This window comes from Helicoverpa armigera, chromosome 17 (genome assembly GCF_030705265.1).
Source record: "Helicoverpa armigera isolate CAAS_96S chromosome 17, ASM3070526v1, whole genome shotgun sequence".
NCBI lineage: Eukaryota > Metazoa > Arthropoda > Insecta > Lepidoptera > Noctuidae > Helicoverpa > Helicoverpa armigera.
In genome coordinates this window covers 6817818-6839328 of record NC_087136.1, presented here as the reverse complement: position 1 = coordinate 6839328, position 21511 = coordinate 6817818, and the positions used below count along the sequence as shown (strand labels likewise).

Genomic DNA, 21511 nt, shown 5'->3' with positions numbered 1-21511 from the left:
TTCGCTCGTCGTGTGTAAACGACGACAGTGCGACAGAGAAGGAGCCATCGTAAAGTTTGGAACATGGTATTTTAAGTTGCGGTCTCTCCTAAATTAAAATCGTCTTCATAGATTATTATAAATTGTTTCTTTTGGATTTTTTTGCAAAATTATTGTGTTTGAATAGTAGTATTATTAAAAAATTATTTTTTTTGTAACTTTCAACTTGCAAGATTTCTTTTGCCATAGCGTTTCATGATTGATCTAATTTAGGGATTTTCAAATTTTGAACTTGGTAACCCCGGTGTATCCATACGTCAGAGGTTTTGGCAGCCCGCGGGTGAACTATTTTCTTCATTGTTGACCTTTCCTAAATCTTAGGTGTAATTATTTCATCATTAGACGTACTCTGGCTGCACCCTTATTATCTAGTTTACATATTTAGTCAAAGTTTCGGCGATGGACTCCGAAGATGACACAAAGGATGATGTGGATTCTGGGAATGAGTCTAGCGGAGACGATGTCGACTTTGCAATGGACGTTGAGACACACAGTACACGGGAACGACAAACGGAGCTTGAGGAATATCGATATGAGGTGTTATCTACGGAGGAAATCGTTCAGCATATGGTAGACTGCATCAAAGAAGTGAACACTGTTGTCGAGGTCAGTATGTTAGTGGTAAACAATGGAGTAATCGAATGAGGTTACTCGTCCACTGCTGTACTTCCATAGGTTCTTTTGTGTCGCATTCCAATTTATTTGTGTTCGATATGGTGAAATGTTATGTGTTACCTTGATGTAGCTAGCAACAGAGTTGGGAAATGCATACTGCTTGGCTAAATAGCTGCTGTTCCACAAACCTAATTTTCATCTAGAGTAAATCTAAAAACATTTCACTTTGTTATTTATGTTGCCATATCTACAATAGAATGTTGTCTGTGTAGTAATAGAAAAATAACAGTTATAGGAAGTAGAAACAAATTGAATGTGTGGAAGTAAAATAACAAAGGTTTACTTGAAGTTGAAGGAATGACTCATAACAATGATGACTAGTTTGATAATAATCTGATGTTAAATTTTCTGTTTCCATTAATATCAATGTTATCAAATGTTTACAATACTGTACACTCTGTACAGGTGTATGAACTAGTTTGTATGCTTTAAATAGTATCAATGAGTATTGTATCTTTGTTTATTTGAGTTGTTTATTGTTTCTGTACAATGTTGTCATAGATTTGTCTAAGCTATGGTAAACATGTAGTGAACATTTCCAGATACCAGCAACAACAACCCGCATACTTTTAAACCATTTCAAATGGGACAAAGAAAAGCTCATGGAAAGATTCTATGATGGGGACCAAGACCAGTTGTTCTCTGAGGCTAGAGTCATTAATCCATTCAGAAAACCAGTCATACAAAGGCCGAAGGTAATTATAGCCTTAACTTAATTTGAAAAATATACTTTCACAAAGATTGACATAGTTCTTAGTCATGACCCTATTTAGTTCAATGGAAAATGCCACAAAACTTACCTTATTTTTACTGTGGAGTTATTAGGTACTATGTGAGTGTGATTCATATGTATGCTATTTTATTTTATGCCTCTTAGATCATACAAACAGGACAATATAAAGAATAATTTGGGTTTACCTTGTTTCATAAAAATCAAGAAATGTTGTTTAATTGAGTAGGTAGGTACTCATAATTGTCAAATCCAAATTGCGTGATGGGAATCCCAAGGTGATTTCCTCATCAAAATGTAACTGATAATGTAAGGAAATTAATTGTCAAAAGCTGTTCCAAGGATAAGCAGGTCACATACAATTATGTAGATTGTGTATTTCTTTTTTATAACTTCCTGCCATATTCAAGCAATGTTAAATAGAAGTTTAAAATATTTTGGTCTTGTGCAGTATTTTATTTTATTCTAAAATTATAGAGCCTACACAATAGTGCAGGTCAACTGCAAAATAACTGAAAACCTGACCATCACAATATATTCCTGTTTATAGCCTATACTGTAAATTGGCTGTTTTCCAATTATGTAATTTGTTGCTTTAACACAACACAGACTAAACTGATCCACTTTCTTTATCAGAAACTATTTTTTTTATCATTTGACATACCTAATAGAAAACAGTGCTGAGACTCATAATGTGTTAAACATAAAATCAAGTTTGCCAGAAAGTTTTCCTCAAAGTATCTAAACCTCTTGTATCAGTAAGCATAAAATAGGCCTTGAAGCATATCAATAATATTTTTGTGAATCCTGTGTTGGGATGTAAGATTGTAATTGATGTTAATTTCTTACAATGACCTACATTTCTTTTCTAACATTTTGCTGTATCAAGGATACTTTTTTCACTTTTATCTGTATTTGTTTCCCTCTAGCTTCCCAGACGGATATCAACATCAGGGGCAGAGGAGTGTGAAATATGTTTTTCAGTACTTCCAACCTCCGTAAGTGGCTTGTTTCAATTATTTACTCTATCTTGTTATTGTTATCGTGTGCCCCCAAAGGATACTGATAAGATATCAATGACTAAAGGTTTTTCACCTTTAGCTTGTTATGTATTTGTAAACTAAATACTAACCGCTCAGATTTGTGTTGTCAAAACAAAAACTTAATTTTGAATACACAAGTGTTTAAGTTTGGTTAAGTCTTTTGCCACAAATATGAACTTGTTTGGCAAGCAGGCTAAGTTATCAGCAAATAGATAAAAACAAACCGTGTTGAACAGAAATAGCATCCTCGTTTGTTTATCCTCCTAAGTTTTGTTTAACATTTGGTAACAAACTAGAATGTCAAGGTGATAGACTAATGTAAAGAAAAAAACGTTGCTATTATTAAATCTTCAAGATCACAAATTAAAAATAGAATAAGAGGTTCATTTAAAAACAATTATTCTTATCTAGAAGCAATCTGCTTGATATTGTATCTTTAGAGCTGCAGTTCTTACAATATGCAGATAAGAAAATGAAGCCATATGGTATGGTGTCTGTAACACATCGATGTGACTTTCTCTAAAATCGAGGCTATTGTATGAAAATCTTTTTTCATTTGATGTGTTCCTTCTCCGTGTGAGAGCAGGCCTGTGCCCAGCAGTGGGACGATAAAAAGGCTGTAACAGTACAGTGTTTACTTCATCAATATAAATCTAACATTAAAAAAACATGAGTCCCTTTTGGCACTGCAATGAAAACAATTAAAAAATCCTATCTTCATTTATTTTACAGATGATGACAGGTCTGGAGTGTGGCCACAGATTTTGCACACAATGCTGGTGTGAATATTTAACTACTAAAATAATGGAGGAGGGCCTAGTAAGTATTAGTGTTTTTTTCAAACATTTCCAACAATTAAGAAGTTTCTCATAACACACAAAATATCCACACAGTTAAAGAAGAAAACAAGATGATTGTTTTTATTGTTTTGTCAGTGAAAAGACGCCTCAGAAAGCTGTTTGTATTGTTCAAAGATGTAGATAAAATCATTAAATGCATCATAAATATTTTATTCATTTCGAGGTCACTCAATATAGCAACACACACACATTGACAGTAGGTATATGACATACATTCTCTTTTTATAACAAAAGTGTCTACCTAACATTTACAATGTCTTTGTGTGTGAAAGTTTGTCATTGTTGTAGGCGATTTAGCTTCTGTATTTCTCCCGCTTTAAGTATTATCTCAGCAGATAACATGAAATAATTGTGACGCGATTAGAATTGATTAAAATCGAACAACAACTTGCGTATGTTGTTATACTACATTTGTGTCGAGAAAGCAAGAATTTTATTGTTAATGAATCTGCTTTTTTACATATTATGTAGGCTTGATGCTGATGTAACTTTATTGAATTTCGTAATCGAAGACATATCGTAATTCATACATATGCAGGAAAATTAGGACATCGGTACATACGTCATAAATATCACGCCTTCTTTCTACAAGAAGAAAGCCTCCAGAAATCCACTCTGGACATTGTATTCACTTCTTTGAACCTGTAGTTCACTTATGACCCATTTTGTCTACAATCGTTTGAAACTGCTGAAACAATAAAGACTACGGCTACTACGACTGTTTACTAGCCTCTACGAAGCATGCCAAATTTTGATTTTTTTTGTCAAATCTTGCTTAAGGAGGGTCATACATGTTTTTTTTTCTCTGAAAATTTTGCCATCTCCTTTAATTTTCTACGATTTATGTAATTGGGTTTTAAAGCCGTGTAAGTCGAATAAATAAATAAAATGTCAATGGTGGACAGTCATGATGCTATCCTGTTATCCTTCATCAAAGTTTACTTTTCCACTTTAACACTATGCTTGCGGAAAACTTCCACTCCTATCAATCTTGATCAGCAAGTCCCATATCATTCCACCAGTTCAAGCATTGGTTGAAACATGAAGTTAACATAACATAACATTGTAGGGTCAGACAATAGCGTGCGCGGCGCATGCGTGCGACATCCTGGTGGACGACGCCACCGTCATGCGGCTGGTGCGGGACCCGCGCGTCAAGCTCAAGTACCAGCACATCATCACCAATAGTTTTGTTGAGGTAACTCCTACATCTGCAAAATAATATTTAGTTATAGTTATCTGCACGGATAATGAGCTCTCGGCGGAAGCGTGGGGATCGCTTTGCGCACCGTACACTTATAGCAATAAACCAATAAATCACTTCTGCGCAGGTAAAGGTCAGGGCTCAATATCCTTGCCGATGATTATATAATGTGTGGCAAGAATAAAGGCCCTGGTACGTAAAGGGCTACAGAAGTAACATGGTGGGTTTTAGGCAGTGAGAGTATGACACTTCCTCACGCGGCATTCACAGCGGGCGAGGTCATTTGATAATTTTCAATAACAATAAACTGGAAAAAGATTTGGTAAGCAAAATGTTGGTAAATCACATTCAATACAAAAAAAAACTCAGCAATTCTTTTAGCGTTACATAAAACAAAGAAGTGTAAGTTCCTCATTGAAACATGTAATATTTGTCAATGCATTTGAATATAGTTGTACATACATGCTAAGTAAAAAAATAATTTCCATAATTACGATATTGCCACACTATTGTTTCTTTTATGTTCTGTTGGTGCTCCTTAAATAAATAGATGATTATGTAAAGTAACCTCCATGCAATTTTATGAAGGAAGGACTACTAAACATGCATATCATTTTATTATTTAACTTTATGCAACATAATACTATATAGGCGGACTTAATGCTACAGGCATTCCCCAGTCGACCTTAGGGTGATGCAGAGATAATATCTGTGGTGTTAAGGCAAAAGGGGATGAGTCAGAAATTGTGAAAAATGAGTTAATTACACAGTTGGGTAGAAAATTTTACGAACTTTCAGGGTAAAAAGGAGATAAGTGAATATAATGTATTTTATTTCGTGAATCTCCAATAAAAAATACGAGTCTAGTCATAAATAGCAAAACCTAAAAAGTAAAAAGGAGTTTTGTCTAGTTATCTTCTTATTGCATACGTGATCCTTTACTTATAAAATTAGGTATAATGAGATAAGTCGACTTGTGCCTAAATTCATATTCGTCGTTTCGCGTTAGTTGCATTTCGCGCGCGAAGTTGTCGTCTTTTTACTAGTGCAACGGTGCAAAAAATCCTAAAATGATGGTTTACGTGGGTAATTTGAGTGTTGAAACCTACAGAAATGAATAGAATTAACAAGTTCGATTTAACGTAAGTATGATGGATTTAAAACCTTTAAATTATGAGCTGATTCAGATCTGGAGGATTACCAGTATGGTTTCCGTAAAGGGCGTTCAACAGTTGACGCTATACTGCTTCCTCCACGCATGCGCGTGAGGGTCCTGGCGGTCCTGGCGGAGGAAGCAGTCGACCGGGGCGAGGTGGTTTTGGCGGTGTCGCATGACATTGCTAACGCGTTCAACACCCTGCCCTGGAATATCATAAAGGAGGCGCTCCGTTATCATGGAGTGCCAGGGTACCTCCGTCGCATAATCGGGGCCTATTTATCCGAAAGAGCTGTCGTGTACCCGGGTCGAGAAGGATGGGGTCGTCAGAACATCTCTTCCTCAGGGGTCGGTTCTCGGCCCTCTCCTGTGGAACATTGGCTACGATTGGGTCCTGCGCGGTGCGCTTCTCCACGGCGTCAGCGTGATATGCTACGCTGACGACACGCTAGTCACAGCACATGGGTAGACGTACCGGCAGGCGGCCATTCGGGCCACAGCCAGTGTCGCGCAGGTCGTGGGTAGGTCTTGGCCTCGAAGTGGCCTTGCACAAATCCGAGGCCCTTTGCTTCCATGGGCCAAGGAAGAAGCCACCTCCGGGGTCCAGTATCGTGGTGGGAGGGATTACCATTGCTGTGGAGCCGACAATGAAATACCTGGGACTCGTTCTCGAAAGTCGTTGGGACTTCGGGCCACACTTCCAGCGGCTCGCTCCTCGGTTGTTGGTCGCAGCTTCAGCGCTCTCACGCTTGTTGCCCAACCTCAGGTGACCCAATACCTCCTGCTGGAGGCTCTATATGGGGGTCGTGCGGGCGATGGCGCTTTACGCCACGCCAGTATGGGCGAACACCCTGACGGCACGCAACCTTGCAGTGCTGCGAAGACCACAGCGAGCGATGGCCATCAGGGTTATAAGAGGATACCGCACGATCTCCTTCGAAGCTGCATGCCTCCTAGCCGGATCCCGGGACTTCGAGACCGACAGCCCTCGCGTTACTCTATACATGGCGCGAGGAAGCGGTGGGGCGGGCCGAGCGCCTCGTGCCTCAGCAAGTTGAGGTGCGCAGGGCAGAGCTCCGCCAAGACCTCATTGCGGAATGGGAGCAGCGACTTGCGCGACCCACGGCAGGGCACGCCGCTCTCGCGGCGGTAAGGCCCATACTGAAGGAGTGGCTGGAGGGACGCCACGGCGCCCTCAGCTTACGGCTGACACAGGTCCTTACCGGCCATGGGTGTTTCGGAAAGTTCCTGTGTCGCATCGGTCGGGGCCACGCCCGAATGCCACCACTGTGGCATCTGGGGCAACGCAGCGCCGTGACCTAGCGGCAGCAGTAGACGCTGCGGGCTGTCGTGTCCTGCATGGTCGGCAGCGAAGATGGATGGAACGTCGTCGCCTCCTTTTGTGAGGATGTGATGGTTTTAAAGGAGGCGGCGGCGGAGAGAGAAGCTGCTTCCTCTCTCCCCGCCCGCAGCAGACGTGGAGGACGTCGCAGGCTGACTGATCTCCGGCCACCATAGGGCGCGGCCTGCGGTCGACAGACTAGGGGCGTCTTCGTCCGATCAGAAACAGGCCTCGAAACGGTGGCGTTGTGTTGCGAGCGCCTCTTTTAGTGGAGCTTGCTGTGGCCGCTGGGTGACGGCCACAGCGGATGACGGGGCCCGCCTTTGAACATCTGGGGGGCCAATACCTGTTGGGGGTGCGGAAGAATGCTTTGGCGATACCCGTGCCCTCGACAATAGGTAATTGAAGGCAACACTGGGTGGGTTTTTAGCCGGTAAGAGTTCGGCACACCCCCTCCACCGAACCCACGTGGAGGGAAGTCCATGAGGATTTCCCCCCTGCCAAAAAAAAAGGTATATACGTAAATAATAATAGCAAATAAAGAGACGAGTCGTTCTAGGATTTTTTTTAAATTTGTACCGTGTTATGGAAAAAGGAGATATGTCAGTTATTTTAATAATTAAGTAATAAAAATAATTTTCGGGTATATAGAAAAGACGACTACATTAATAAATGAAAATAAAAACAGAGTTGTGTTAATTATTTCTATACACTTTTGATTAAACTGCATTTTTATTACAAAACGAACACGCGTTTTTTTGATTAGCCCCTGGTGAAAAGTTGTGTTTTTTGACTCATCCCCTTTTGCCTTAACACCACAGATATGATGGGTGCATTATCCCCCTAGCAGGGCCCAGCAGTGTCCCAGCAGGGCCAAGGCCTGTCGGGGCTGCGGGATTGTTCGAAAGATTACCGCGGCCCTGGTACATAAAAGGCCTACGACGGAACACGACGGTTTTTAGTCAGTAAGAGTCTGACACTCCCTCGCCCTACCTCACCAAGTAACCTATGTATCCTTGTTCAGTGCAACCGGCTGCTGCGCTGGTGTCCGTCCCCGGACTGCAGCAACGCCATCAAGGTGGCGTACGTGGAGGCGGCGCCCGTCACGTGCCGCTGCGGACACACCTTCTGCTTCGCGTGCGGCGAGAACTGGCACGATCCCGTGCGCTGCTGTCTGCTCAAGAAGTGGATCAAGGTATGTGAACATTGTTCTAAATATACAGAAGAGAATTTTGTCGTAAAAGTTTGTCACTCTCTCTCCCTTCAGACTGTCCTACTTTGTACGTGTACTGTACTTTTTGGTGGTCCTACTTTGGAAAATTCTTGTCATTGACTCTGTCCAAATAACCAAATAACACTTGGAAGGCTCAGGAAAAAGCCTAATCATATGACCCAAATAACACTTTGGAAGTGGTAAAAGGTTTTGGAGGTTCCTTTGTAAAAAATATTGACTTGAAAGTTTTAATCTAATTAGCCTATTCAGTAGTATTCAGTAAATGGCTTTGACTTGAATTTGAATACATGATAATATTAACTTTATTTTTAATCAATTTACACACATCCATACCTCATTTGAATAGGCTACTAACATTTGCTTAAAATCATTTAATTCATAGAAGTGCGACGACGATTCGGAGACATCAAACTGGATCGCGGCGAACACGAAGGAGTGTCCGAAGTGCAACGTGACCATCGAGAAGGACGGCGGCTGCAACCACATGGTCTGCAAGAACCAGAACTGCAAGGCGGACTTCTGCTGGGTCTGCCTCGGGCCCTGGGAGCCGCACGGCAGCAGCTGGTACAATTGTAACAGGTATGGACAATGTGTACTATAAGTGTTACCATATGGAGATGGAATGTGAAGAGATCGTCGTTTGTTTATTGAGTGAAGAGGATTTATGAAGAAAAATAGCCATGAAGTTGAAAATGTTTGTATAAAAAATATTGCTATTCTGTTCCCCTCGATTTCACTTTCATGTGTGCCTTGTGACAACTTATTTGTGGAGGCAGATTAAATATAAACTTTCTTCATACCCAACATGGAGCTATAAAGATCACCTATAAAAACTGTGTGTAACATGTGTCTCCATTTAATTTAGGTCAGTCCTTTCTTACTTTCATTATTTAAATTCCTAATCAAGCGCCACAAGTAAATATAACTTTATTTATTAACAACACACTACAAAGTCTATCCCACCGCAGGTACGACGAGGACGAAGCGAAAGCGGCCCGCGACGCGCAGGAGCGGTCCCGGGCAGCGCTGCAGCGCTATCTGTTCTACTGCAACCGCTACATGAACCACATGCAGTCGCTGCGCTTCGAGTCCAAGCTCTACGCCTCCGTCAAGGAGAAGATGGAGGAGATGCAGCAGCACAACATGAGCTGGATCGAGGTATGTATTTTGTTGATTTTGTTCGGCTCTAGGCAGTACTGTAAAGTCATCATTCTCCGAGCCTTTTTCCCAACTATCTTGGGGTTGGCTTCCAGTCTAGCCGAATGTAACTGAGTACCAGTGCTTTACAAGGAGCGCCTGCCCTATCTGACCTCCCCAACCCAGTTACCTGGGCAACCCAATACCCCTTGGTTAGACTAGTGAGTACTGTAAACTGATCCACCTTTTTTATTTTTTTTATTCTTAAAGAAAGTACAGGATAGTAGTGGTATGTGAACAAGATCTCTTACTATATCTGTTCATGTCATATAAAGTAAATAACAAAAAATGAAAATTTCCATGAACAGGTGCAATTCCTGAAGAAGGCAGTGGACATCCTCTGCCAGTGCCGACAGACCCTGATGTACACGTACGTGTTCGCGTACTACCTGCGCAAGAACAACCAGTCGGTGATCTTCGAGGACAACCAGCGCGACCTGGAGTCCGCCACCGAGACGCTCTCCGAGTACCTCGAGCGGGACATCACCAGCGAGAACCTTGCTGACATCAAGCAGAAGGTCCAGGACAAGTATAGGTATGTGGATTTTGGGTAAATTGAGATTTAATATGTCTGTGAATGGTGCACTTTTTGATTTTAATTGGGTATGATAGACGCCTCTATTGTACTGGTCCTTCGGAGACTTGTGTTGAAAAGTAACTACGATTATTGTCTTGCTTGTGTTTGCTACTTAAAATGAATTGTGACATTTTATATTTTCAACCTAGTAGCATAGTTTTTTAACGATTTCTTATTTAAATCACGTTGTATCTCAAATCCATGTCTGTAGGTAGATTCCTAATGCGTACCTTTCCGTTGTCATCAGATATTGCGACAGCCGGCGCAAGGTGCTGCTGGAGCACGTACACGAGGGCTACGAGAAGGACTGCTGGGACTACACAGAGTAATCTTGCCTCCTTACATCACACACACGCACTGCCCACACACACACACACGCGCAGTCCCACGTCGGGCGCCAGTGCCGCCCGCACTCACCCGCGTCACGCTTCTATCGTCTATAGACTAAAAGCTGCGAACAAAATCACATTATATTACCTTTCCTACTGGGACCGATCTAACTGTAGCAGATATAGTACGTTTAAGTTTTTACGAGCGAGAGAATTAACTTCTATACTGACATTATTTCATAGAACTAGAGTGGTAATGAATAGCGTAATGTAAACTGTTCTAGGCTTATCTGGCAAACACCCGACAAGTATTCTCGCTGGTCCGTCAGCTTTAAATAAAAAGCTTCACATTTTTGAGATTTGATTAATTCATCCATGATTAGAATACTAGTATGATGAATTATGCCTATTCCTGATATTAAAATTAAAACAGCTGTCTTCCGATAGACAAGGGATTTTCATAATTTAAAATTAAGTCTTATGAAATCTGATTGGCAAATGATTGAAAATGAAAAAAAAAAATACAAAACAAAAAAAGACGTTTGAAAACAAAATTGTAAATAGGAGTATTAAAAATCGATAGAAAATCATTAAGGAATTCGAAAATGATTTGGTTTTGCAGCTTGATTAGTCACAATTAATCAATATTTTTTAGGTAATGTTGATCATAAAAGAAAGATAAAGAAACATGGTCACACCATAGTTATTGTATTACAATATAATTTAATTTCGGAATTATTATAAAGGTTTTATTTTTGTAAAAAGTCCTTTTATTGATAATAATGTCCCTCCCGGTAAATGTTTTAAAAAGCATTGAGCGCGGGAGCAACCTCCTTACTAACTAACCTGAATTAATGAGAATCATCTGTGTGCCTGTTTGTCCATGACAATTGTTAAAAAAAAAAAAACAAATACACTGCCTAATGTTGGCGTGCATATAGTACGGTTTGAAAAATAACTGGTATTTCCCCCTTCCTTGAGACATTTTGACCATCTTTGGATTAAATAATACAGTACTTATAGCAAATATAAATTGGCAGTGTGTTTGTTCCAACGAGAAAATGACCTGACTTGAGATTTTACCCACATTGCAAGTGTGTCTGTTTCACGAAAAATTATGTAGATATCATGCCCAAATTTTTAAACTACGTGGGTCCGTGTTATTTTCACAAACATGTGTTTAAATGAAATTATAAAGCTGTTTTAGTATTTGGGTATGAAAGTCAGTTAATTGTTTGCTTACCATTCATTTCATTTATGTAAGGAGAATGAATGCCTCCAAAATGATTATGTATTCATTTTGTTCCTATGATATAACACGGTTTTCATGAAATAAGTTGTATTTATACTAATTCATGAGGACTAGACAAGCAGATACGTGGACGATAGTCGTGTCTTATCATAGGACAATAATGTTTTCAAAATTGTACATTTTTGACGAAACATTGTGTGCGTGTTTGCTCATTCACTGTGTGTTGTCCGGCTTCAAATGTGTGTCATCCTGACTTAGCCGACAAGCGGAATGTTCATATACACCAACTTAGTTAAAATTTAAATATACCACAGTTTATAATTTAAAATTATTAAAAAAATAATATGTGATATTTTCTATTTATTTGGACTCATCAATTAAAATTACGCACTCGACTTGCTTCTAATACTATAGCGGTTTTTGGTCACAGCTGCATTATTTATTACTTTAATTTTATACCTTTGGAACCAAATTGACTGATTACACTGTGATCTTAAACTCTGTAAGCAAACATGTTTCAGTTTATAGGAATTGAAGAGAAACAAATATATGCAACAGTAAATGACAACAACTGTGGAACCGAACACAGCTAGTATTAGAGCGAGTACCAAAGAACACCGACTTCGAATCGATTATGATGTGATTTCGTGATGGCAGCATTTAGTCCTGAGCTAGGTACTCCAGACAGACCCGCATACTACTCTGCTACATCTCGTAACATAAGTCTCACATTATAAACGTTCAGATCTCCTGTAATAATTTTAATAGAGTTCATTTTATTTTATTTTCGACTGTAACTTAGAATTTTAATTTTTTAATTTTAATATTAATCATTTTTAATATTTTAAAGTCGTTTAGCATCGTGTAAATCACCTAGTGTAGTTAAAGTTTGAATCTTTGTATTATTACGACCTCATTTCATGGTAATGTAAAATACTACGATGTATTATAAGTTTACATAGCGGTGGTTTGTTTCGATTGTCGATTTTATCCTCGATAACGAGTGTTTTAATAAAAAAATAGCACAATATGATATAATAACGATTATCGGTTAAGAAGAAACAAAAAAATATTTTTACCAAAAAACCTATTTTTGTTATTAGAGTACTCTATATCAATATAAACTGTTAGTTCAGCACTTAGTATGATTTAATTCTGTGATCAATATAATTTAGCGCCTCGAAGGCGCTCAGCCGGCGGGAGGCGATCGCGTGGCCGCAGGTCTCGTCACGCGCTGCTCACTTATTCAGATAATGTTTTAATATAATTATAATAAAGGTTTCCAATAAACATTAACGACTGGTACTGTACACGTATATTTACTTATTAAGAGTTGAGTCGCCCGCAGCGTTACATACGACAACATGGTGCCGAGTTCACAAATAACATTTAGCTTTCGACACTAGATCGTAACAGAGCCGAGTCGTACAAATACCCACATAAACTATTTTTGACCATTTTCGATTCGCGATAATCAGCTTTTTTGTAAATTAACTCTCGCGCTACATATCTGTCATTAATTAATGAATAATAATTCGGTGAATTGTGGTACGAAACGTGCACAAGTCAGTTGCACTGCCAGTAAATGTCGTAAATTAACTAAATAAGAAGCTTGTTGTATCGGGTTCACATAGTGGACGCTGTACTAGTAGGAGCCCCGACGCCGCTCGGACTATTCACACGTTTCTACTTAATAACAGAGGGCTTCGGTTCGGTACACACATACTATTGTACATATAGATGCTGTATAGATATTTATATGGTTAATATGCCTATGTATTGACAAGCATCTTGTATGTGTGCCTATGTTAAGGACACAGTTGTCTTAAGTAAGACTAAGATGGAAATAAAAATAAATAAAAATAGTAACATCGAAAAGAAGTTTGTTATTTATCTCATTTGCGTTCGTCCTATCCTTTCTACCATTCCTGATGTACTCCAAACAACATGATAATGTCGACGTTAGTGGATTATAATGAAGCTGATCTTTAGTACAACTAAAATATGATTCAATAGTGGCATCCAACCAGCACAATATCGAGGAATTCCAAAGATATGAATGTTATCGTCAACTTAATGGAAATGGAAAAGCTCAGGAGGACTGCCAATTCCCATTGTGCCTTAGTTTCAAAGTGGACAGTAAATCTGACATTTCTTAAAAAGAAGCAAATTATAAATGAAGTAACAAGAAGTTAACTTCATCATATATTGTTCATCAGTCTGATTAGCAGTGATTACTTAGAAAGAAAAAATGAAAAACCCTACTGGAGATTAGTGAATGCGAATAATTGAAGCTGAAAATTCAAGGATTCCAATTTTATGCTGCCTACAGGCAGTCTTTTAATAATCTACACAACAATTTCTATAGATTTGGATGGATTTGAGATTGTGTCTATAACAAATTGACAGTAAATGAAGATCATTATGCTTCATGTTCCCGCCGCTTGTACACAAATGGATTCGGTGTAACTGTCGTCAACTACTCCCTCTCACCTACTTAATGTGGAATGCTTTTGCTCGTCTCGTTGGTGTTCTGGGCATACTGTGTCCGCAAGACAGAGCGACGAGGAGGGTTTGCGATTCACGTCACAACGTACAGCAATTTAAAGAGGGGAGCACAACTTAGTGGCTACTAGTTTTTCTTTCAATATTAACCCAGCGCCCTTCTCGGGTCGGTTGGGGCAAAACTGATCTTTAAACTGTCGCAAAAAAAATACCAAAAAATAGAAATAAAAACGACACCGATTAATAAATTAAATATGGGCTGCCCCCTTGACAAAAGCACAAGTCACCATGTCAGTGAAAACGTAGTTCATATCTTCTGCCAGAGAAGCGTCCCGGCATTGCTACGACTTCGTAGTCCTAGGCCTACGCTAGGCTACTCGCTACGCTTGGTTCCCGCGTAGCGGTGACGTGCGTAGGCTACGCTAAGCCCAGCGAGAATTTGCTTCGCCGCAAAGTGATCAATTTTCGCCTTCTAGGTGGACGAATTAATATTAATAAATCTTTATTGACATTTAAATAAAACTACTTTTACGGATTTTATTCGCGGTTATATTTATATTATTTAAACCCGACGTTTCGCTTGATTGGGATTTTGGTCTCTTATGTATGTTCTTCTTTTAGTTTGGCCTATGTATAGGCCAAACTAAAAGAAGCATAGGGATCCGCGCAGAGGAGCACATCGCCGATGTCAAACACCGCTGTTCCGAAAAATCAGCAGTTAAATAAAAACAAAAAATTCGTAGCTACAATATAAGTATTATAATATATACATTGAGTAAAAAGGTATGTATATTTAATTTGTCATTTAGTTTATCATTCATATTATTCCGTATTTAGTTTGAAATTTCAGTGATAAGCGTCGAAAATTACTTAGTGAATTAGATACCTACAAGAAGTTGTTTGTTGCCACAGGGATGCCCTGGCCCCGTCTCCAACGAGACCTAGTAAAGCCTAGCAATAGAACGGTGAGTTGTAAAAAATCAATAAGTACATACAACAGTATTTTGGCAACTATAAACTGGATAATGGTTGTAGTTTGGTTATGGGGACTGTCGAATTGCCTACTGGTTTTGACGCTACTGCTAACGGAATACTATAACATACAGGATGGGTTTTTTATCACATTCTTCAAATAAAGGATTTCAGGGAATTTTTATGAATTTATCGACTTATTTATTGACATCTGGGCCTTCGGTTCGAATAATGCCTAACATGACGTAGTTATTAGAAATGTAGTTACCTATTATACCACAGTTACAGTTAGAGCCAGTGGTTTATTGACGATATAATATATTCAGTTCATTAGTGAAACAAGTACATTACTAACGAGGTTTCTGTTTCAGGGCGCGACTCAGTTATTCGGAATGTTTTCTATATCAATGTAAAATCAGACAAGTGAATAAAGACTAAATGAATATTATATTTTGCCGCCCTAGTTAGGTTGTTAGGTACATACTAGTTTATCCAAAAACTTCATGACATTTTGTAATTTATAAAAATGTATAGGAAAGTTTTGTATATTATTAATAAAAAACATAAATAAAAATAGACAATGCCGTTTTATTTGGTAGGTTTTCGTACGATTCCTATGGTGTTTTTTTATATATTCAAATATATTCTAATAGCAATGGTATTGTAAAATAAAACCACAGGGTAAAGCAGTCAAGTTCTATATTTTATCGTTTACTTAATTTATTTTGTACAAACTTCAACAATATATATAATAAATACTCAATTAAACCTCTATCATTCAGCAAACTGAACTCACTTTTTTGTCATAAGTATAGTTAAAATAAACAATACAATGATATTATAACTTATTGTCTAAACTTAATTAAACACAACTTCTTTGTGCAAATATGCCTAATAGTAGTTATAATCTTTGGTTTCACCAACATAAAGTGACGACATATTGGCAGACCATGTCGTGTAGAGCCGTATGGAACTTGTCAATCTCGATACCTAACGCTATAAGGAGCTTTAAATAAGAAATATACTCTTAAGTTGTAGATCTCATCACATGAATGCTTACTTTTTTTAATAAATGCATCTTTGTGATAGCAAAAGTACTTAAACTAAATAAAATAGAAAGAAATCAGAATTGTTCACTACAGACACATTGTATGTTTAGTTTTATAATTTTCGTAGGTTTAAAATCTATTACTTTTATTATAATATACACTTGAAGTGGGAAATATTGTTTTGAAATCTAGTTTCAAATATTTTGATGATGAATTTGTGTTGATTCAGTTTAACATATAATCTGTTCTCTTGACTGTATGTTTTTGTTAAAGAGAGCAAATAAAGATCTAGCTTGTTTATAAAGTTTACTGGCTAACTATAGGCTTATATTCACATTCACTAATTTCGTGACAAGCGGTAAGTTTACCTTAAAAGCTAACAATCAACAATTGGTGTACATACGTAAGTGTTTACACGGCACTAACTAGGTGAGAATATCAGTATTGTCGAGTTAAATCATACTTCTAAACTTAAAATACGTGATTTTAAGTTACAGATTTTGATTTTAGATTTTTACAAACACGTCAACAAGGACATAGAAATAAATGTTCAAGATCATCTTATCCGATCAGTCTTCCAAAGCGCAATATAATATCATATATTAAAGGACAGAGGTTGAGCGGCTCCACACGGCTCTGGTTACCTCGTGAACGTAACGCGACGCGGGCGGCGCGCGCGCGCGACGGGGAACCTCGCGGGCGGGCGCCGGCGCATTCATTATAAAATTATCTACATAATCATTATCTTGTAACCATAATTATTGCAAAATATGTGCAAAACTGTAAGCGTCTCATTTAGTTTACGATACACTGACTCTTTAAATCTTTCAACACTTAGAATTGTCTTGCACTTGAGATATTTCCACATTATATGTAAATGAATGTAAAACAACCGGCACACAAGTATTCGGTGACATGTTCCGTACAAGGTAATGAAAAGCGAAACCTCTCGTCGAGCACACGTTAACGTTATTGCTTCAAGCTTATTACGTATCGTTGATATCAATAGATAGTAGACATAATATAATAAATTACGTGTTGCGACGTGCGGTTTGGGATCTACCCGGCAATAAGCTCTCAATATTTACAGAGTAGTAGAAAATTGACCACTTCCAAAGTTAAATTACAAAAATTGAATGATTCATTAGTCTGTTGTGCTAGAAAAGACAATACTGTCACAGAAGTGAACCGTCGTGAGGTAACGGCAACGTCCGGGGCCGCGGCCTCGAGCCGCGGACCTCCGTCTATCTAGAGAGATGTCAATCGAAAAATAAACAATACTTCAATAATATCTACCTTACTCGGTAAGGGACGTTCGATCTCTTAGGTATATCAATATTATCTTATTGCTAATTATAGTGATGCCTTTCAAGTAGCCGAATCGGTTGTACATCGTGAATGAACATTGAACATCATCAACATCGTCAAAATGTGATCTGCAAGAGCTACACTCGTCGAAGCAGTACCAGCCCGCTCGCTATATCAGATACAGGTAGGTCTACGCGGCGAGCGTCCGGCGGCGCCCGCCACCCCGGCACCCTGCCACGCCGCACTACCGAAGCTAACAATGTAAGCCATCAACTCACGTCGACTCTATACATTGTTGGGTGATGTAGCAGAACCAGTAGGCAGTAGCTTGTCACGTGTTGCAGTTAGTGCCAGTGTCGCGAGCGTCGGCGCGCAGCCCGCCGGCGGAGGCGGGCCCAGGCCCGAGCTCGGCCCAGCCCGACCCGGGCCAGGGCGAGTCCGGGCCGGGGCCGGCGCTAGGGAGCGGCGGCTGGGGAAGGCCGCCGTCTCCCGCAGCTAATGTAACCAGGGGAAGGCAATTACATTAACTAGGTATGTGGAAAGTGCGCGTTACATAAAATGGCTCGATTCCTATGATGCGTACTGAATTAGGACGGAAGTGAATTCTGGTACCGATTTCACAGCTGATTTGTTAAGCTTATATAGATAACGTTGCAAAAATTTCTCTAAACTCTCTTAATTCCGAGGACCGGCAGCAGCCGTCCCCGCATAGATAGACGCGACCTCGCGTCGCCGCGTCGTTTCGGTACAGTGAGAAGCTTACAAATTGGAACTATTAAAACTATACGGACAAAATTGATATGAATCGGCGTAGCCATTGCTTCTCTTAAGCGTCTATTAAGATACGATAATACTAGCGCCGTACAGCGCAGGCGATGGTTGACGTCATGTAATGAAGGGAGGCGTGCGGCGACGTGACGCGGGATCACGCCAGCGTGACAAGCGAACGTAACAAGCGTGACTGCCGCACTCCGCACCACTACACTCGCACCGCACGCACACACACACACAACACACTACACGCCGGGGCCGGGGACATCTTGTTGTGCTATTGCTCGACACCATTTCGGGGAAGTAAAATGATATCTCACAATCGGTAACAAATAATCGAACTTCATAATAGTTACAAGTACAGCTCTGTTTTAGAATTTTACAGATAGACAGTGATATTCATCGAATACAAAAATAAGCTTTTAGAGTTTCCTCAATTTTATCCAATACCTTACATTACATCACTAGTGACGAATAAAAAAAGGGCACGCTCGCGAGAACGATCCTCTCCGATCGGCGCCTTCACTCACCGGAACGGGTCCGCACGCGAACGCAAACGAACGGATACCAATCGGAACGACTGAACGCGGTGAACGCGCACGATCATCGGTCGCAAAACAAACGGTCACTAAGCTTCGGCCACGCGAATACAAAACACTCCAGTAAACACGTCGAACGTCTGTCGAACGTTCGAGAACAACGTCCAGGGGCGCGGCGCGGGCGCCACTCGCGCGCGGGCTCGCTCGCCCGCCGCCGCACTCCGCCGCTCGCACGCTACTCGCGCTACCACGCTATATGTACACGCGACACGTCTAGCGTAAACAATAATTAAGTGCGCTTGGGTGGGCTCAACAGCTCGGGCAGCGGTGCGGGCAGCGGCAGCGGCGCGTCGGCGGCCAGCGCGGGCAGCAGCGCCAGCGCCAGCGCGGGTCAGACGGGCGCGGGCGGCGGGCCGGGCTCGGCGCGCCAGCCGGCGGCGCCGCCCAGCACCACGCGGTGCCCGTTGGGCGTCACGGCGTCCAGCAGCACGGCGGTGGGCGCGCCGCCCGGCCCGCGCGGCGACTCGTGTGCCCGCCGGTGGCGGCGCCACGCGTGCTGGATGAGGCGCGCGCAGTACTCCTCGCGCTGGCGCCACAGCGTGGACGACACGGGCTCGTAGCCCACCTCGTCGGGCCGGCCCACCTCCAGGTCGCCGGGGTCCTCGATGGGGTTGCCTTTCCGGGCGAAGAAGTCTTTGGTGAGCGCGTCGAGGATGTCCACGCAGAACATCATGTCGCCGCGACATATGGGGATGTCCATGGAGATGATCTTGTACTTGTTGGGCTTGTGGATCTGCAGCGGCGGCTCCAGCACGTCGAGGAAGTCGGACAACTGGTCGTAGCGGATGTACTGCGTGCCGTCGGGGTCGAAGCGCTGCCAGATCTCGTAGTACATGTCGTAGTCGTCGTCCGTCAGACCTTCCTGTACGTCTTCTGTCGCCTGTATGCAGAAATAACACCATTAAGAATTGATAAATAAATATGATAAAGATCTTCAAATACACCTACATCTACATTAAGCAAAAGATGATATGAATTGTTCAACTTGCCTGCGAGTAATTCTCGAGAATGACGGCGATGTACATGTTGATGACGATAAGGAAAGAGATGACGAGGTAGGACAGCAGGTAGGTGATGCCGATGGTGGCGGAGCCGCAGTTGCCGGGGTAGCCGCGCTCGTTGTCCGGCAGGTCGCACTCCTCCTCGTTGATGATGCCGTCCAGCACGCCGTCCCAGCCGGCGGACGTCGACATCTGATATACAACATATTTCATTAACACCTCATGAATGCTGAAAATCACTCTGCCGTTTGATGTTTACGGCAGATAAGTAGTACTAAGTAACATTGGGAGTGAATGGTAACATTAACTCCCAACTTGAATGTAATTAAGTAAGACCCCAAGGCTATAAATATGATTTATGACACTGACCTGAAATAGCAGGATCATACTCTGCACGAAAGTCTTGAAGTTGTAGACGTCGTCGAGGCCACCTTTGTCTTTGACGTGCATGAAGAACGACATGCCGAAGATGGCGAAGATGAACATCACAAGGAACAGCAGTAGACAGATGTTGAACAAGGCTGGCAGTGACATGGCGAGTGCGAACAATAACGTCCGGATACCCTTCGCGCCCTTCACGAGACGCAACACACGACCGACCTTCGCTACTCTCACCACCCTCAGTAACGTGGGCGACACAAAATATTTTTCTATAATATCACTCAATACCAAACCTGAGAACAAAGAGATGTATTATCATTAGTAAATTGTAAACGGGAATTTATATATTGAAATAACATGGGACTCAAAATACTCACTAAGAATTGAGAAATTGACTACTACGAAATCGAACAAGTTCCATGGTTCAACAAAGTAATGGTAGCGTAAGGCGAACATTTTTAATAGGCACTCTGAACTGAATATCACGATGAATATCATGTTGAGGTAGTCGAGGACAGTGCTGAAGGTCTCCGACTGCTGGTAGTGATCGAGCGTCATCGTCAACATGTTGAGGCCGATGAACAACATGATGATCATGTCGAACTTCTTGTCCGTCACTATCTCGAACACGATCGCTTGTGGCCGCCACTGGAACAAACAGTTTTAGTTAATATTTGTTTAGGTGACAAGATTTCTTATCTGGGTAAGTACATCAGTACGTCGTCCGGTGATATAGAAGCCGCTACTGTTGTTGGGAAAAGGGCGGCTTCAAATTTTCATCAAACTTGAAATAGACTGTAGGTAAAATCATCCATCAATAATTAAACATCTTGCAGTTGATTCGTGTTGCAAAAAATATACTGCAGTGCTGCTGTTTATGAAATGATAAAATATACAAGAATATTAATATCAGATTTCAAGTATAGGACTCGCTCCTCCTTGGATATGTCACAAAACAATAAAATCGTCTGTTACCTTCGGTCTCGGAATAGCTTTTAATGGTTTTTTGGAACCCATTTTCTTCATGGCATTGTAGTATTTCTTCTGGTCCTCAGTCATGAACATCTCGAGGCTGCCACCGGCTTTCTTCTTCTGTTCGTTAAAGTTGTCGATGATCACACCGATGAATAGGTTGAGAGTGAAGAATGAGCCAAATATAATGAAGAACACGAAGTACAAATACATGTAGATGTTCGTCTCTCGTATAGGTTGCCGGCCCACCTGGAATTAATGAAAAGACATTTATTGTAAAACGTGCTTTATTTATTGATTTATAAATGTTCAAAA

General features: G+C 40.9%; 2 protein-coding genes across 2 annotated transcripts in view; one reads left to right on the top strand and one right to left on the bottom strand.

The window, feature by feature from the left end:
- The first annotated feature begins 261 nt into the window (after positions 1–261).
- Positions 262–12643, top strand: LOC110384244 (E3 ubiquitin-protein ligase ariadne-1). The gene is made up of 10 exons (XM_021345442.3): positions 262–645; positions 1257–1409; positions 2374–2442; positions 3220–3306; positions 4417–4545; positions 8074–8244; positions 8666–8862; positions 9252–9441; positions 9789–10015; positions 10305–12643. The coding sequence occupies exons 1-10, from the start codon at positions 439–441 to the stop codon at positions 10384–10386; spliced, it is 1512 nt and encodes a 503-aa protein (XP_021201117.1). The 5' UTR covers positions 262–438; the 3' UTR covers positions 10387–12643.
- A 3154-nt stretch (positions 12644–15797) lies between these two features.
- Positions 15798–21511, bottom strand: part of LOC110384245 (sodium channel protein para) — an 86802-nt gene continuing 81088 nt past the window's right edge. The window contains 6 exon segments of the mRNA XM_049846476.2: positions 15798–19185; positions 19188–19722; positions 19832–20035; positions 20213–20517; positions 20602–20872; positions 21200–21445. Of these exon segments, the coding sequence (XP_049702433.2) occupies positions 18872–19185; positions 19188–19722; positions 19832–20035; positions 20213–20517; positions 20602–20872; positions 21200–21445 (1875 nt within the window). The 3' untranslated portion in view covers positions 15798–18871.

What these genes read in the sequence shown, in the direction of transcription:
- LOC110384244 (XM_021345442.3), top strand. Translation starts at nt 439, where the DNA reads ATGGACTCCGAAGATGACACAAAGGATGATGTGGATTCTGGGAATGAG. An exon ending in CAGTCATACAAAGGCCGAAG is followed by an intron (nt 1,410 to 2,373) that starts GTAATTATAGCC and finishes GTTTCCCTCTAG; the next exon opens with CTTCCCAGACGGATATCAAC. An exon ending in ACAACATGAGCTGGATCGAG is followed by an intron (nt 9,442 to 9,788) that starts GTATGTATTTTG and finishes TTCCATGAACAG; the next exon opens with GTGCAATTCCTGAAGAAGGC.